Below are 18,620 nucleotides of genomic sequence, written 5' to 3'. Positions count from 1 at the left end.
GGGTGAGACCTAAAACCTGCAGCACACCAACCTGCATCTTGACTTTGACTTTCTCTCACCTTTATTATTTATTTTAGAACAACACACATGTCCATGTATGAAAAGAACATTTTCAATAACATCCTTTCTTTGAGTACTTCAGTTCACCGTCCATAAATGTACTTTAATGACAATGACTGCCTTGGAGCAGCTGTTTGTATTTGTTCGGGGAAATTACATTCAAATAAATGTATTTGTCATTTCCACTGAGGTGGTGCTGTGGGTACTGCTTTCCAGCCCTCTGCTGTGGATGTTCACCATAATAAGGATTTGCTGCTGCTGCCTCAATCTCCTTTCTTTCTTAATGCTGTATTTGTTAAGTTCTTTATAGACTTTAATCGGTTTTTTAACATCTCTGGAGTAGGTTGGACTCATAGGATCCTTTTCTGTGGATAAAGCAAAATGTCCCTTTTAGACTGGTCAGATGGTGCCAACCCCACCTCTTCAACCCTGGGTGAACCGAGCTGGTTGATAACCAGCCCTGTGTGAGAGATTATCCTGACCACTAATGTTAGAGTAAGTGAATCCAGACAATGAAGACATCCTGGGTACACTGAACTGGCTTTGTAGTGTAGACCTCTGGTAAAGTAGCATGTTGTGGTGGGCGGCCATCTTTGAAGAACAGTCAATTTCTACGTGAAAGGGCCGTCTCTGCTTGTGAGTACAAGTCTTGTTTGTTCTACAGTATGTCTGTGTATTACACTTGCACTGATTACTGTGCATGTAAATATGAAACACTAGGTGGCAGCAGTGCACCGTCATTTGCAAACATCCACACAGATCTGCACCAACACAGTAAACACAAAGGGAGGAAGCCAGGCTGACAGAGTGCTGCAGACACTTTATTAGGCTTGAAAGAAGATTAACAGCAGCTTCATTATATACGAAGACAGAGCTTTTATAACTGTGCATTTATTCTGAAAGCTCATGTTCCACATTCCTCTGTTACATAATCAGGTCTGCAGAGCCATGTCTGCCTGTCTCCATGGAGAAGCCCTGCACTATGCAACAAGAGTGTACTGAGTTTACTTGAAACATCTGGAATGCATACTACATTATCCTGTTAGTACAGACATACATGTAAGACGTTGTGTGTATTTGTTGTATCGACACATATGAGATGAATCCAAGTCGTTTGCACAGAATCGGTGCCGTCCTGTTCACATGAAGAGCCTGAGGATCTTGGGCTTGAAGACCTGCATCTTGCTGGAGTCCATGCTTTTCACACTCTCCTGTGCTCCCAGGATATACTGGTGTGCCTCATCGAAGAGCTCCTTTCCAATAGCTTCCTGGACTCTGTCCCGCCACGCACTCAGCTTGGGTCTCCCCTCAAACACGTCCACGCCGGCGCCCACAGGCTGCATTGAGACAAGCACAAGAAGAGGATTCAGGTTTAGTCCCCACAGAGATCAGAACCGGTTTGTTCATCGACCTCGTTCCCAGCAGCTGTTTCAGCTCAGGAGGAGCTCTGAAAACACCGGGGATGTGTGCGACTAGTCAACAAAGTGTTGCTACGGTTACTAGTCGGTACCAGGCGAACTAGTTGTTGGACCTGTTTATATTTTAATTTAAGTATTGTTGGTGAGAAACACCATTGATCTGGATGAACTGGAAAAAGGAAATACCATTGCTAAAACCAGTGGTTCCCAAACGTTTTTTGCTGGGCCCCCCTTTGTTTCACAAGAAAAATGCCCCCCCCCCACAAAACAAAAAAACCTTCCTCCAACCACACGCCCATATTTTGCTCCATTGCTGTTTATTTCACACCTCAAACATTTAGTGAACAATTAAGCAAATACAAGTAATCTGCAGGAAGTAATAAAATAAACTACTAACTCTGTCACGCTGCGTCCGCACCTACACGGGTGATTTTGAACACGCAGCTGTTTCGCCCACTTAAATGGCGTTTCAAATCACTGAAAACTGAGATTTTTAAACTCCTTTTTTGCGTTTCCGTGTGGACGAGGAATACAGAGTTCATCACGCAGCGTCAAAGGTATGTAACTTTTTCCACGTCACGCTGTGGCCACGTTATTGTTTACATGAGATGAACTGCAGAATGGCAGATAGTCAGATTAACAGTTTTATATAATTCCCCAACAGCTTGTGTCAGAACAAATGACCAAACATCCTCCAGCTTCTGTCTCCTGAGGGGCACCAGGCAGGGATGCCCACTCTCCCCTTCACTGTTTGCAATTTTTATTGAGCCACTAGCAGCAGCAATTAGACAGAATTCAGTAATTAAGGGCATAAAATGTAAGAATATAGAACATAAAATCAGCCTTTATGCAGATGATGTGTTACTTTTTCGCCAAAATTCACAAACCAATCTCTCTGGGGTGATTGCATTGATAAATTCTTTCTCAAGTGTCTCAGATTATTCAATTAACTGGTCAAAATCTACAGTCCTTCCGATTAATTGCTCCTTGCATAATTCTTCTTCTACACCACTGCAATCGGGAAATATAAAATATTTAGCTATTAATGTTTCTCCTAAGCTTTCAGAATTAACTAAATTAAACCACATCCCACTTTTAAAGACAGTAGAAGGCGATCTGACTAGATGGAAATCTCTACCCATATCACTCATGGGAAGGGTCGCCACTATAAAAATGATTGTCTTACCAAAAATAAACTATTTATTGTCAATGATCCCAAATAAGCCATCACAAGATTGGTTCAGATCTCTAGACTCGTATATGTCTAAATTCCTTTGGAAACATAAACATAAACCCCCACATTAATCCAATACAAAATATTACATAGAGTGCACTATACATCATAGGATGTTCAAGATGGGCTATACGCCTTCCAACAACTGCTCACACTGCACAGCAAATACACCGGACAATTACATCCATGTTCTTTGGTTCTGTCCACCAGTGCAAAAGTTTTGGCGCGAGATATGTGAAGACTTATCAAAGTGTCTGAAATGTAACATTCCAGCCTTTAGTGTGCATGCTGGGCAACTTGGATGAGGTCACTGCAGAAATAAACACAGCTCACGTTGTTTTTACGGCCCTATGCATTGCCAAGAAAATGGTCCTCATTAACTGGAAAAATAAAAATAATCTTAATTCTAACCAATATAAAAACCATCTAATCGATCACATTAGTCTTGATACAGCCTCTGCCATCACATTTGATCAATCCCTTTGGGCTCCTTTGATCGGCTTCATCACCTAGTGGGGGTGGGGGGTCATGGTTTGGTCCTGCCTTCGCTATTGTGGTTGATGTGGGGGTAGGGATGGCCTTAGGGCGTCTGGGGAGTCCCAAGGGATGTTTTCCCTGGAGGTCCTAAGCCAGGGGATGTGGCCATGCCCTGTTAGGGGCTCTGGGGGCTCTTAGATGGTGTTTTCCTTGTGGCTGCATACAGCAGAGATGGGGGAGGGTCTGTGCTGGCAGACGTTGGTTACTGGCCTGGTAGCCTGGCTGCCCCTGGGTGGGTTCGGGATGGGCGTGGAGGCTTGGGGGTCTGGGGGTGCTCCGCCCCCGGTCTGGGGTGCTGGCTGGGCCTTGGGTCCTGGCTGGGCCTTGGGTCCTGGCTGTTGTGTCGCCGGAGCTGTGGGCGGGTGGGTGCAGGGGGGCTCAGCCCCAGTGCAGGGGGACCTCTGGTGCATCGGCCCAACTAGGGGGCTCTCTAACTGGTGGGGAGGTTGTTGTATCTTTGCAGGTGGTCTCCTCACTACAGGAGCTCACTCTGCAGGTGGGGGAGAGATATAGGAGAGGTGGAGAATGAACTCAACCTGGGTGTCTATTGTCTAGAGCCTTTCAGTCTGTTGCACCAAGGCTGTGGAACAGTTTACCACTACAATTACGTTTGCTTGACTCTGTGGATTCTTTTAAAAAAACAGTTAAAAACTCTTCTGTTCAAACAAGCCTTTTGTTGATCTACATATTTTATTTTATTTTTTACATTATTTACATTTGATCTTTTACATTGTATATAATGTCTATTGATTTTATTGTTTATTTTAATATTTTAATATTTGTGTACAGCGCTTTGTGATTGCCTGTCTGCGAAAAGCGCTTAATAAATAAAGTTTACTTACTTACTTACTTACTTACTTGTGTACAGGGATTAGGCAAATGAGTATTTTGTCCACATCATCCTCTCCATGCATGTTGTCTTACTCCAAGCTGTATAGGCTACTACCAATTAAGCATATTAGGTGATGTGCATCTCTGTAATGAGAAGGGGTGTGGTCTAATGACATCAACACCCTATATCAGGTGTGCATAATTATTAGGCAACGTCCTTTCCTTTGGCAAAATGGGTCAAAAGAAGGACTTGACAGGCTCAGAAAAGTCAAAAATAGTGAGATATCTTGCAGAGGGATGCAGCAGTCTCAAAATTGCAAAGCTTCTGAAGCGTGATCATCGAACAATCAAGCGTTTCATTCAAAATAGTCAACAAGGTCGCAAGAAGCGTGTGGAAAAACCAAGGTGCAAAATAACTGCCCATGAACTGAGAAAAGTCAAGCGTGCAGCTGCCAAGATGCCACTTGCCACCAGTTTGGCCATATTTCAGAGCTGCAACATCACTGGAGTGCCCAAAAGCACAAGGTGTGCAATACTCAGAGACATGGCCAAGGTAAGAAAGGCTGAAAGACGACCACCACTGGTTTACTATTCAAAGTCTCGTCTGTCTGAGATTTACCCACAAGTGATGGATCAGTGTGAGAGATGTCATGCCACCCCATGTGACCTAGGCCATATGTTCTTTCTGTGCCCAAGACTCCATGGCTTCTGGAGTCAGTATTCAGTTATTCTTTCCAAGGCTCTTGGGACCCAAATCTGCATGGACCCTTTTCTAGCTGTTTTTGGGCTTCCAGTCAACACTGGTCTAACCGACCCTACACACTTCAAAATTTTAGCCTTTACATCACTTTTGGCTAGACGTTGCATCTTACTCCTTTGGAAATCTTCATAGCCACCTTCAGTTTCTTTTTGGTTTAGAGATGTGATGTCATTTCTTAAATTGCAAAAGATAGGCCTTGTGGCGAAGGGCAAATACAGAGAATTTTATCGTATCTGGGGCCCCTTTGTAGACTATTGCAAGTCATTACACGCTCTACCAGCTGATTAATATATCTCTATCCCCCCTTCTTTTTTTTTTTTTTTTTTTTTGTGTGTTTTGGGGTTTGTTGTTTGTGTTTGTTTTGGGTTTCTTATTAGGTTTTATTTTGTTTGTTTATTTAAGCCTGTGTGTGTGTGTTATCGTATCTGTTCATGTAAGAAAAACTAAAAAATATGTGAGGGGAACAGATTGTATTGTCATTGTAAACCACTGTACACTTGTCTCTCAATAAAAATATGAAAAGAAAAAAAAAAAAAAAAAAAAAGACGACCACCACTGAACAAGACACACAAGCTGAAACGTCAAGACTGGGCCAAGAAATATCTCAAGACTGGTTTTTCTAAGGTTTTATGGACTGATGAAATGAGAGTGAGTCTTGATGGGCCAGATGGATGGGCCCGTGGCTGGATTGGTAAAGGGCAGAGAGCTCCAGTCCCACTCAGACGCCAGCAAGGTGGAGGTGGAGTACTGGTTTGGGCTGGTATCATCAAAGATGAGCTTGTGAGACCTTTTCGGGTTGAGGATGGAGTCAATGGTGAACAGATCAAAACACTGACAGAATCCATGGATGGCAGGCTTTTGAGTGTCCTTGCAAAGAAAGGTGGCTATATTGGTCGCTGATTTGTTTTTGTTTTGTTTTTGAATGTCAGAAATGTATATTTGTGAATGTGGAGATGTTATATTGGTTTCACTGGTAAAAATAAATAATTGAAATGGGTATATATTTGTTTTTTGTTAAGTTGCCTAATAATTATGCACAGTAATAGTCACCTGCACACACAGATATCCCCCTAAAATAGCTAAAACTAAAAACAAACTAAAAACTACTTCCAAAAACATTCAGCTTTGATATTAATGAGTTTTTTGGGTTCGTTGAGAACATGGTTGTTGTTCAATAATAACATTATTCCTCAAAAATACAACTTGCCTAATAATTCTGCACTCCCTGTAGTTTGGGAGATGATTGGATGATGGGGTGGGTGCAGTTTTCTCTGGGGTGGAGTCGGGTGGGCTGCCCCGGACTCTGTGGGGCTGGTCGGTGCTGCTGCTGCGGGCCCTGGTCTGAATGGGCCTGGGCCCCCTTGCCCTGGTGGGTTCGAGAGTGTGGGGGTGCATACTGGGTTCAGTGGGGGAGCTGGCCCCAGGGAGGGGCCGCTTGCCCCTCCCTTTCTTCCCTCCCCATCCTCAGCTGCCTCCCTATTCCCGCTCTACCACACCCACCCACACACGCAGGGCTTGGGGTGCAGGTATGTCACCAGGGTGCAGGGGAGGCACGCCCCCTCTGTCCCCTTCTGGCCGCCTGTGCCTCAATTTTATTCTGCAACCTAGACATCCACATTACTCACACTCTCACATAACACATACGTATAGGGCCTTGGGGGTGGGCACGTTTTACAGCATCCAGAGGATGGTCGGTGTACTCCAACCCACCTCTGGCGCTGGTGCCCTACCCTCAATTTTAAATGCATATAGACACTGAGGGTTTTCGGGAGGACCTGTGCTGCTCTCTGATAGGAAGCAGGAACCATGCTCTCCTGAGTTTTAAATGCACTTTAGAACAGCACACAGCAACACTACATATGAGCGGGCGTAGGGAGGTTGGGTCTTAGACTCAACCTCTCTGGGTACATCTCAGGCCTTCCAAAGTACGGAGGCCTATCTCCCCTCACCACACTCCCTGCCGGTGGCTGATGCCCTCAGACGTTGGTGTGTTGGTGGTTCTTGTCGTCTGGGGCTGGGCGCTCATGTATGTACCGGCTCACTCCTGGTGGCCGATTGGCGGGGCCGGGCGCCTGTGGCCCGGCTGAGCCCCTTCCGGGGGGTGGGGTGCCCTCAGGCCTCTGGGCCTGAAGCTCGGTCCTCTCTGGCACAGCTGGCTGCCGGCAGAGCCCGCGGGCACGCCACTGCAACCCCCTCTGGCCTCTGCTCCGTAGCTGCGGGGTGACCTCTCATTTGGGGCTCTACTCAGCTCTTCCCAGGAGGGTGGCACGGTTCCCCCCCTTTTTGGTGGTCCTCCTCGGGTCCTCTGGATGTCTGGGGCCTGGATCTCCTCCATACCTGCTTCATGCCCTGGGAGACGGGGCTATGACTCCCCACACTCCCTAGCAGATCGTTAAATGGAGAAACCTTTGGAATACAAGCATGCTGATCCACACAGGTGTGCACACAGGTGTACACACGGGTGTTCACAGACGCGGACTACAGCTTTCTTGGCTGCTGCCTCAAAGCACATTGTGCGCCGTCTATCTTGCGTGCTGCACAATATCGTTTATTATTTAGTATCTACTGATATCTACTGCTAGCTAGTTTATTGTGATGGTGCTGTTTTTATGTTGCTCTTTTTTTGTTTGCTTTCTCTTCTGTTTTTTTTCCTTCTCCATACAGGTGATCCAGGTGTTTTGTTTTCCTTTCTTTCTTCCCCCCTTTCTCTCCCTCTCTTTCTTTCATTCTTTCTCCCTGTCCTATCCCCCAGTCATGTCTGTCTCGTTTGTAGCAACCGAAAGTAAAATAAAATAAATACATAATTATAATAAAGGTCAATCAAATGGACCAATATGGCAAGGCCATGATGATCCACTTGGTAAAATAAATCTGCTTGGCATCTTTCTTGGCCTTAAGACAACAATTCTGACGGCTAAAGATCCAAACAGGACACAAAAAGAAAAAAAAATGTTGTGGTTCCCAAACTTTTTTTGCTGGGCCCCCCTTTGTTTCACAAGAAAAATGCCCCCCCCCCCACAAAACAAAAAAACCTTCCTCCAACCACACGCCCATATTTTGCTCCACTGCTGTTTATTTCACACCTCAAACATTTAGTGAACAATTAAGCAAATACAAGTAATCTGCAGGAAGTAATAACATAAACTACTAACTCTGTCACGCTGCGTCCGCACCTACACGGGTGATTTTGAACACGCAGCTGTTTCGTCCACGTAAACGGCGTTTCAATTCACTGAAAACTGAGATTTTTAAACTCCTTTTTTGCGTTTACGTGTGGACGAGGAATACAGAGTTCATCACGCAGCGTCAAAGGTATGTAACTTTTTCCACGTCACGCTGTGGCCACGTTATTGTTTACATGAGATGAACTGCAGAATGGCAGATAGTCAGATCAACAGTATTTTCTCTCTATCTGCAGGTTTACACGCTTACATATAAACACGCAGTTACTGTCCCTCTATTTACAAAGGCAGAGGCGTCACAGTGTGATTATTTTACGTGTAGTTTTTTCCTGTGTACTGATAGTCACTGCTCACCTAATGCGGAGTTTTTAATGGTCAAATGCAGACCTTATTATCTCCCCAGAGAATTCACTTCGATCATACTCACTGCCGTGTATATACCCCCCGACGCTAATGCTAGGTTGGCCATGAAAGAACTTTCTGCAGCCATTAACAAACACCAGAATAAACACCCCGAGGCTGCTTTTATTGTTGCTGGCGACCTCAACCACACCAACTTAAAGACAGTCCTCCCCAGATTCCACCAACATGTCTCCTGCCACACCAGAGGAGACAAGACTTTAGACCATGTGTATTCCAACCTGGCTGGAGCCTACAAAGCCACACCCCTCCCCCACATTGGACAATCGGACCATCTCTCCCTGTTCCTCACACCTCGGTATTCACCACTCATCCAACGTGTGAAACCTGCTGTGAGGACAATTAAAGTGTGGCCAGAGGGGACAGACGCAGTGCTCCAGGACAGATTTAAAAACACAGACTGGAATATGTTCACCCACACAGACCTGGACCAGTACGCCTCATCTGTACTGGATTACATCTCCGAAACCACAGACAGTGTCACCACCCAGAAACGGATCACCATGTACCCCAACCAGAAGCCTTGGATGAACCGGGATGTTCGTCTCCTCCTGAAGGCCCGCAACACTGCCTTTAGGTCAGGAGATGCACACGCCTACAGCACAGCCAGGGCTAATCTAAAGAAGGGCATCAAAAAAGCCAAACACCATTACAAAAAGAAGGTAGAAGAACACTTCTCCAACTCCAACCCCCGACGCATGTGGCAAAGACTCCAGACCATTACAGACTACAGGACCACCAAACCCTCCCCCGCATCCTCTGATGTCTCCTTCCTCAACGAGCTCAACAACTTTTATGCTCGTTTTGAGCGAGGGAACCCCACAACCACAACCAAAGCAGACTTGACGCCAGACCACCAACCTCTGACTCTCTCCCCCACCGAGGTAGGAGTGGTGCTGAGCAGGATCAATGTCCACAAGGCTGCAGGCCCTGATGGCATCCCCGGGCGTGTTCTCAGAGCGTGTTCTGGGGAGCTTGCAGGAGTGCTCACAGACATATTCAATCTGTCCTTGGCCCACGCTGTGGTACCGGCCTGCTTCAAATCCACCTCCATCGTCCCGATACCCAAAAACTCCAACCCATCTAGCCTCAATGATTACCGCCCAGTAGCACTCACCCCCATCATCACTAAGTGCTTAGAGCAGCTGGTCCTAGCACACTTCAAATCCTGTCTCCCCCCCACCCTGGACCCCCACCAATTCGCATACCGCCAGAACAGGAGCACAGAGGATGCAGTCTCCATCGCACTGCACTCTGTCCTCTCACACCTGGACAACAACAACAACTTCAGTTCAGCATTCAATACAATTCACCCCTTACAACTCATCAGGAAACTGACAGACCTGGGCATCAGTTCCCTCATCTGCAAATGGTTACTGGACTTCCTGACCAACCGGCCCCAACATGTCCGGCTGGATAACCACTGCTCATCTACCATCACAATGAACACCGGTGTACCACAAGGCTGTGTGATGAGCCCTTTCCTCTACTCCCTCTTCACCCACGACTGCAGACCTGCTGATGGTTCCAACACCATCATTAAGTTTGCAGATGACACCACGGTGATTGGCCTCATCAGTGACAACGATGAGGCCGCCTACAGGGAGGAGGTGGATCGTCTGGCTGAGTGGTGCGACAGAAACAACCTGCTGCTTAACACCGAGAAGACCAAGGAGCTCATCGTGGACTACAGGAGGAATGCTGACCCACATCCACCCATCCACATTAAGGGGATGGCTGTGGAGCGTGTGAGCAGCTTCAAGTTCCTGGGAGTCCACATCTCCGAGGATCTCACCTGGACGACCAACTGCTCCAAGCTGGTCAAGAAGGCTCACCAGCGCCTCTTCTTCTTGAGGACTCTGAGGAAGAACCACCTGTCCTCAGACATCCTGGTGAACTTCTATCGCTGCACCATCGAGAGCATCCTGACCAACTGTATAACAGTCTGGTACGGGAACTGCTCTGCCTCGGACCGGAAGGCGTTGCAGAGGGTCGTGAAAACTGCCCAGCGCATCGCCGGAGCACCACTTCCTGCCATAAAAGACATCTACAGGAAGCGGTGTCTGAAAAGGGCTGGGAAAATCATCAAAGACCCCAGTCACCCATCACATGGACTCTTCACCCTCCTGCCCTCTGGGAGGCGCTACAGGAGCCTCCGGACTAAGACCACCAGGTACCGGAACAGCTTCTTCCCCACAGCTGTCAGACTCCTGAACTCTGCCTCCTGACATCTGACCCACGTTAAACTCATGGACTGAACACACACACACCCACAATGGACAACTGTACCCTCAAACACACAATAATAACATGGACTGAACCACCACTCACAACCACTAGCACTTTATATAGCCTCTGTAGAAACTATCTACACCCTCACTTATCTTAACTGCACTACTGTATAGCTCTGTGTAAATAATCATTCTGTACATTCAATAATCTTTAATCCTACAACTGTTTACAACTTGCATAGTTCCCATTTCTGTATAGCTGTATATCTCAGATTTCTGTAAAGTTATTTATTTCATATTCTGTATAGTTTTTCATATTTATATCCTGTTCATATCCTGTACATAGCTTGTACTCACTACAGCCTGTACATACTTATAGTTATAGAATATTCACAACATACTTACAAGTGTTTGTGAACTAAAGATCAAGAATGTGGGATCCTGTTTGTCTGTGATTTAAACAGCCCAGCGCTGCTCCTGAAGAAGGGGAACCTGCAGGGAGACCTACCTCAGCACCTGTGCAGGTGAAGCCAAAGGGCAGATGTGCTTCACCATATTTTCTAGTCTTTGGCTAAGAATGAAGTTGGTTTGGAAACATATTCAGCGACGCTTCATCTCCTGCTTTGTGTTTGTGTGGGCGCCCCGTCAAAAACCTGTCCACGATGCTAGCAGTGTCCAAACGTTCTTTGTTTTTGTTTTGTTTTTTCCTTCATACCGCCCCCCCTGCAATGGCTCTGCCCCCCCCGCCCCCGGACTGGAAAATACATTTAAAATGTGATTAAAGGGACAATATGCCAAAAATGCACCAACTTACAAAGAAATGACAGATGTGCACTTAATGATGGTGTGACGGAGACCTGAATGAGTTTAAGATCTCGTGTTTGCTCCTCTCATAGTGGGAACACTGATTCTGATTCCTGTTACTGCGGGTACATTTGGGCCGCTCACCTGCATGATCTCCACAATGGCGACCAGATCAGCCAGTGAAATCTGATCTCCAGCGATAAAGGGCCTGTCCTGGAGGAACTTTTCTTCAACGAGTTTCAGGGAGGAGTTCAGATCGTCCAAGGCCGCGTTCATTTTGTCCTCTGGGATTTCCACGCCCATGACCTTGGGAATCATAAGCTACAGGCACAATGGATTCAGTGTGAGTGAAACAATGAGCTTAATGCTGAACACAATCTGATTCAGGAGATGAATGATGACACGGTGACTGGGTTTTTCTTTGAGCAAATTCCAACAAACTAGAAAAGTAGCATCTGTCCCAAAGAGGTGGAAGGAAGTAAAAGCTCGAACACGCCGGGGAGGAGACGATGTCTGAATGATGTGGATTTTAAGTCAACGGCTATGACATCGCATGACTTTAGCTTACTGGCTCAGAGCAGCTCTCTCTCTCTCTCTCTCTCTCTGAGCGAGCAGACCAATGAAATGGCAGTGATGAAACTTTACCACAGAGGTGCACAGTAAGAACTGCTGAACTCTCTGTTTTCCAGCAGTGGCATTTATTGCTGATCATTTTCAGTTGGCCCTCACCAGCTGGCCCAGACATGCTCAGTGACATCACTCTGCACAGTGATTTTACTTCATAACCAGACGAAAGGGTATTTCAACAAAGCTAGAACATGATGGTGATAAGATCCCAGATAGCAAGGAGACATTGAACAAATGTTGATTTTCCATCTGAACCATCAGAATCGTCAGGATTGAAATGTCAACACAAAACCAATGTTGAAACAACAAACCTGACACTGACATTGAAATAACATTGATTCACTGTTGTTCTGTCATCGTTGATTGTTGATCTATTTATAGTTGACAAGGTGACAACAATCACGTTGAAAAACCATCGATTTATGGTTGAGCGGGAAATTAAAGCTGCTACCACTTGGACTATTCCATAGCACCCCCTCTCACATTGGTACATCCCGCCAGGTAACCATTGTCTTGTACAGTAGAGCGGGACATTAGATTTACTCTCAGCGGAATTGACCGGAGAAGGCATCAGTTCATGCACTGCACTGGCCTGCACCACGATTAGTATAAGGTAAGAATGAATGACTTTTGTTCTATTCGTTATTTCCACGGTTGCATTTGAATAACAGTAAAAAAAACAAAACAAACTTGTTAATGTAAAGTTTCGGATAAAATGTGGGAGCCCGAAATTGTGTCTACTTTCATCTTACAATCCGGCAACAAATAAATTGCACTGCAAACAAAGTCTATCAACAAAGAAAACATTTTCGTTTCATACTTTTCCGTTATACAAAGCTAGCTTTAACGCTTCGAGGGTTCCTTTGTTCTTGCCGTCGCCTCGGCGCTTGACCCAGACTTTCGCTCTGTTGCTTTTTAGCATAGTACTACAAAAAATTGTAAATCTGTGATATATGATTGATAAACGTAAAGGTAACTGTATAAATGTGTTCAATGACTTTGTTACTTTTAATGATTGGAGAGCACCCGCTTCGATTCGCACTCAATTCAAACTTTACGCTGCACGCTCACCTACCTTGCGTTTGCACCTTTTGTCCACACGTAAACTGCGTTTTATTATTTATTTATTAGTTTTTCGCCTCTCACTGCTTAAGCCATTAATATTTCTAGAATTGTTTTTTTTAAACAGATGCGACCTCACAAAAGATGTTAACTATGCTGTCTGACCTGACGAGAGCTGTTAACGAACTCCGTGAGGAGGTCAGAGCCATCCGCCATCCCTGCTGCAATGAATCGGTAGATGCTGGGGTACTGCCTCTGGATTTGCCCTTGCACAACATTGAGGAGCTAAACAATGCAGAGCCAGCTCTTCAATCACAAGAGGCAAATAAGGCAAAGGTAAGTATATAAAGGTTATGTACACTTTGTAACTATAAAGTATAATAGCTGTCAGATGTGATTTAAATACATAACAACGGCCTGTTGATTACACACACAAGCACTTGCATACACATTAAAGACATGAGACACGCTAATTCCATCTCTTAAAATGTGTCTATAGGTGAGACGCTTTGCCTTGATTGGAGGGACCACACTGGAGGTGCGAGTCCGCCGTGTAATGGCTTATGCCATTACAAACGAGCTGGCCTCGGTACTAAACTGGGCAGGGGAAAAAACCAAGGACCAGACAAAGCAAAAAAGGGCATTTAAAGATACCAAATATGCATTTGCAGAGCGCTGTAAGTTTTACCGTTTTATTGCTATATTACTTTTTCTTTCTTAATAACAAGACTTTCATGTCCAGTTAATCTGGAGATGGAGTCTTTGGTCTTTGGCTTGTTTAGTCCTCGGGTTGTAGTTTGTACAGCCCGAGGACCCCATGTTTATTTTGTTTTAAAGGATACACGGTACACCATGCTAAGACTTATCACTTTTTCCGCTCATAGCTCTTTGGGAATCAAATGCGGCAGTTTGCAGATTTACGCCTGGTGACTTTCATGTCTATCAGCCTAGGAGTTTACATACTTTCTCCCAGCTGAAGACAGTTAACAAGAGCTTATTCATGTGCTCTAATTCACTTTTTGTGTGTGTGTGTGTGTGTGTGTGTGTGTGTGTGTGTGTGTGTGTGTGTGTGTGTGTGTGTGTGTGTGTGTGTGTGTGTATTTTTGTCCTAGATGGCCTGACGCAGCAGTTGGGAGCAAACTCTATGTCCGAGTTAGTCTTTGCACAAGCAGTGCAGAATTGGCTCCGATACGCCCCAGATCGTTTGGGTGGTGCAGGACGCACATCATCCATCCCCATCCCGGAGTAAAAATTACAAACTTCTGTGAATCATATAAACGTAAATAGGAAACTGTCTTTTAATAAAGTATTTAGCAAACGAAACATGCCTATTGACCTTTTTTGGTTTATTTTTTTCTCTGTTACATCACATGCAATGCTTTCTTATTTTAGGATATTAATATTGACATGATACATTGTGAGACATTTGGGTTTTTTTATAAAGGGTGTCCAATTTGAGGAATAAGTACAATTATGTGTTTAGGTGGTTGAAGTATTGATGGAAACATGCAGTAGTTTAGTATTGGTTAAAATACCTATAAAGAGAGGTAGATTTCCAGTCATGATTTAACTGTTGTTTTAATAAAAAGCAACTGTGCGAAAGAGGTGGAAAATCAACACCATAGCTCAACAGTGTTTCAATATCAGAATCTGACATTGTTTCAATGTGAGCAGTATTAGAAAATATAACGTTGAATCAACGTCAGGTTTCAACATTGAATCAACATCAAAACCTGACGTTGTTTCAACGTTAAAAAAGGGTGCAAGAGTGATGTTAGGTCAACGTCACACTTCAACGTTGATTCAATGACACAGCCTGATATTGACTCAACATTGTTTCAATGTTTCCTTGCTATCTGGGATATTACTAATCTAACAGCACCTACAAAGATCAGTGAAGGGGAACGTACCCGGAGGCAGAAGATCTCGGAGCCGTGCATCCGGATGGCCGTGTGCTGCCACGACAGGTACTCATTGACACGAGCACGCTGCTGGAGGTCAGCTGGGTACCAGAAGTCGGGAGTCTTAAACTTCTCAGCCAGGTACAACATGATAGCAATGCTGCAGAGAAGACATCACTGTGACCGTCACGGCAGACCAGCGCTTCCTCAGCTCACGACTTTTTGACATAATCACCTTTCAGCCAGGCAGAAGTCTCCATCTCTGAGAGCTGGGACCTTCCTGATCAGGCTGATCTTCCCAAAGTCCTCCCCATACTGCTGGCCTGGGACCAACACACGCGCATGCACACGCACACATTTTAATAGCAGATATTTGGAAGAATCACATGATCATTGATTGATTGATTGATTGATTGAATCTTTATTTTGAACATGTTGAAAAATAAAGATTTTGGAGAATTGTGGTAGTAAAGAAACAGGCCTGTAATTTGTGAAGTGGCGTCTATCCCCGGTTTTATACAGCGGCACAACTTTAGCTATTTTCATTTTGTTTGGCACTTTTCCCGTCTGAAATGATAAGTTGCAAATATATGTTAGAGGTCCTACAATTCCTTCAATGACCTTCTTGACGATTTTCATGTCAATATCATTACAATCAGTGGATGTTTTATATTTACACATGTGTACAATGTCAATTATTTCTTTTTCCTCCACTGATGTGAGGAACATTGAGTTAGGGTTCCTATCAATCAGGTTTTCACTACAGTCTACTGATGGCAGTGACTCAGGAATTTGTTCTGCCAGTTTTGGTCCAATATTTACAAAATAATGATTAAAGCTGTTGACCTTATCAGCAGTGTTTTCCATAATATTGCCATTATCGATAAAGTATTGTGGATAACTTTGTTGTCCAGAATTATTTTTAATGATACCGTTTAAAACATCCCATATTCCTTTCATATTATGTTTATTGTTGTTCAATATTTTACTATAATACTCCTTTCTACATACACGTATAATATTGGTCAACTTATTTTTGTATTTTTTATATTTATTTTCAGCTTCTTTTGTTCTTTGTTTTAGGTATTCCCTATAGAGTGTATTTTTCTTTTTACATGCATTTTGTAAACCCTTAGTGAGCCATGGTCTATCTGAATATTTGTGCTTTCTGTTGTATTTTATTGTTGGACAGTTTTTATCGTACAACTCCATGAATATTCTTAAAAATATGCCATATGCAATATCAATATCAGCTTCTTTGTACACCTTGTCCCAGTCCTGATTTAATAGATCGTTCTTAAATGCAGTCATCGTTTCTTCCGTCCTTACACGTCTGTATCTCAGTTGTTCTTCATGCTGATTTTTCTTATAATTAGTGTCATAAACTGCAAAAACTGGTAGGTGATCACTGATGTCATTAATTAATATTCCGCTCACAATGTTGTTTTCCATATTGTTAGTGAAAATATTGTCAAGTAAGGTGGCACAATGTGGTGTAATTCTGCTAGGCCTGGTTATTTTATGTCGTGGACATAACCAGACAGCGTCAGGCAGTCAGTGCGGACCGACGGAGCAGCTGCTCTGCAAGCAACGGAACCCAAGTTCAAAGAAACCCTGATCTACACCCTCACAGACTCACAACTCAGACCTGTGCTCGTCCAAACCTCCTTACTGCTGCTGTGAACGGTCACACTGGCGACGTTCTTCGTGTCTGCGTGCGTGAACTCACCGTCCAGCAGAGAAAGCTTCTTGAAGTCGAAGCTGATGTTGTTCTTCTTGGCGAAAATGTACACGGAGCGGCAGGGCTGCGAGAACAGGTCCAGGTAGAGCTCCAGCGCCATAGCTGACGGTCCTGTGTCGGCTCCTTCTGAGCAGGGTGCGGACACCAAAGAGTTTAAAGCCCTCTAAGATAGTTGGCGCCCCGCCCCCTGCTGTCGTGTGCCTCACCCTGATAGTGGAGTTAATGGCGACGGTAAAAACATAAGCGTGTTTAAAAAGCACACAAAATGTGTTTAAACACACGTTTTAAAGTGTTTTCAAACACAAGGCGTGTCCAGTGAAACCAGCAGCTGCAGAGCACTGGCTGGGTTCACTCTCCTGGAAACAAATGAAAAAATAAACTGCGCTTTGAATCTACACCAGTAACTTTTACCAACAGCCTTACATGAGACGCACTTAGTATCTCAAAGCTGTGCTTGAGGTCCAATCTGTTTCTATCAAAGGTGAAGTGCATTAAGCATGTGAGTGAAGTTGGCCCCCCACCTTCTTCAAATCCAACAAAAGTGGTATCAAACGTTTGTGCTGCAAACATCTTTGTTTGTGCTGCTATCATTTTAAAAATATTAATAACATAACATCTTGATGCGTGCTTAATCTTCCAGGTAAGTAAATCCCAAAAGGTTGGTTCCACACACATGCAAACAGCTCGTCTCCACTGCTTTAACTGTTAAACAGAGGCAACACTGCGGCTGGCAGGGTTTATTATGTGGAGCAGCAGCTTGTTTAGTTTAAACAGTCTGCATTAAGCTGGGCAAACACTGCGATTTTTTTCAGTCCCGTTATTCAGCTGCTGCTCAAACTGTACAATTGAATCTCAGGGGTTAGAAGTTCATAGGTCACGATGCAGGTCTCACACTATACAGCCTGATGCTCTGATGCGACCTGAGTGCTCACACTGTGCGTCCATAACATGAAGCTTATCATACAAAAGCTCTCCCTCGCTCTGTCTTTCACACACACAGACACACACACACCATCAACTTTGCAACAAACAGGTGTACCTGGCAAAGTGTGTGTAACCCTCAGTGTTACTGACATGTTCCACACTGATGCACAACAGTACTCTGGGCCCCACACTGTTTTATTAAGTATGTCTAATCACTGTAGACATTACATGTACCTTCTTAAAGGAGAGGTCAAAGGTCAGCTACCTTTATAGGTTCCTGCTATATGTTGTGACATATACACAGCACAGTTGTAGGAATGATAGTTTCTAAGTTCTAAAGCTTTTTGTCAATTTTCAACCAATAAATCATCAAGTTGACCTTGAAGACCACAAGTTTGAATGGATTGTTAACATGACCCCACTCCACAACACAATCCGGACTGACTTTAACAAATGTGCTATAGGCTCACCCGGAAAATAGTGAGCTTTACAAGACTGATTTTGTTCCAAAGGCTTGCACAGACCTCAACCAATCCTAAGGCTAATTAGCACGGCTAGAATTTTAAAAACATTTGTTAAATGTTGTCATTGCTAACATATACCTGTTTTAGAGCATGGTGAGTAGCCAGAGTGCAAAGTTATTTTTACCTCTAAAAAAAATGTGAAGATGTGATATTAGCATGTACGGAGCCCCTCTGATGACACGGTCCAAAAATAAATAAATTGTGGCCACAAAATACTACTTCGTGGCCACGAAATGGGTATAACGTGCGCACGAAATACTTATTTGTGGGCACGAAACACTTGACCGATAACCGTGATCCTTCCCAGGCCCTTGCAGTTGGTTGACAATAAAATCTACCCCAACGTCCGGATTGTACTTACGTC

At 44.4% G+C, this 18,620-nt stretch overlaps 1 protein-coding gene across 1 annotated transcript; it reads right to left on the bottom strand.

The window, feature by feature from the left end:
• Positions 1-860: 860 nt before the first annotated feature.
• On the bottom strand, positions 861-17,244 carry LOC146571810 (glutathione S-transferase theta-3-like). Its single transcript, XM_085275777.1, has 5 exons — positions 16,797-17,244; positions 15,303-15,390; positions 15,077-15,227; positions 11,622-11,798; positions 861-1,397 (listed from the first exon to the last, which is right to left on the bottom strand). The coding sequence occupies exons 1-5, from the start codon at positions 16,906-16,908 to the stop codon at positions 1,200-1,202; spliced, it is 726 nt and encodes a 241-aa protein (XP_085131903.1). The 5' UTR covers positions 16,909-17,244; the 3' UTR covers positions 861-1,199.
• Between the last annotated feature and the right edge of the window lie 1,376 nt (positions 17,245-18,620).

Source organism: Mchenga conophoros, linkage group LG6 (genome assembly GCF_057382185.1).
Source record: "Mchenga conophoros isolate Kocher_MC1m ecotype Shallow Benthic linkage group LG6, M_conophoros_male_GT1.1, whole genome shotgun sequence".
Lineage (NCBI taxonomy): Eukaryota > Metazoa > Chordata > Actinopteri > Cichliformes > Cichlidae > Mchenga > Mchenga conophoros.
This window is presented reverse-complemented; position numbering and strand designations above follow the sequence as displayed.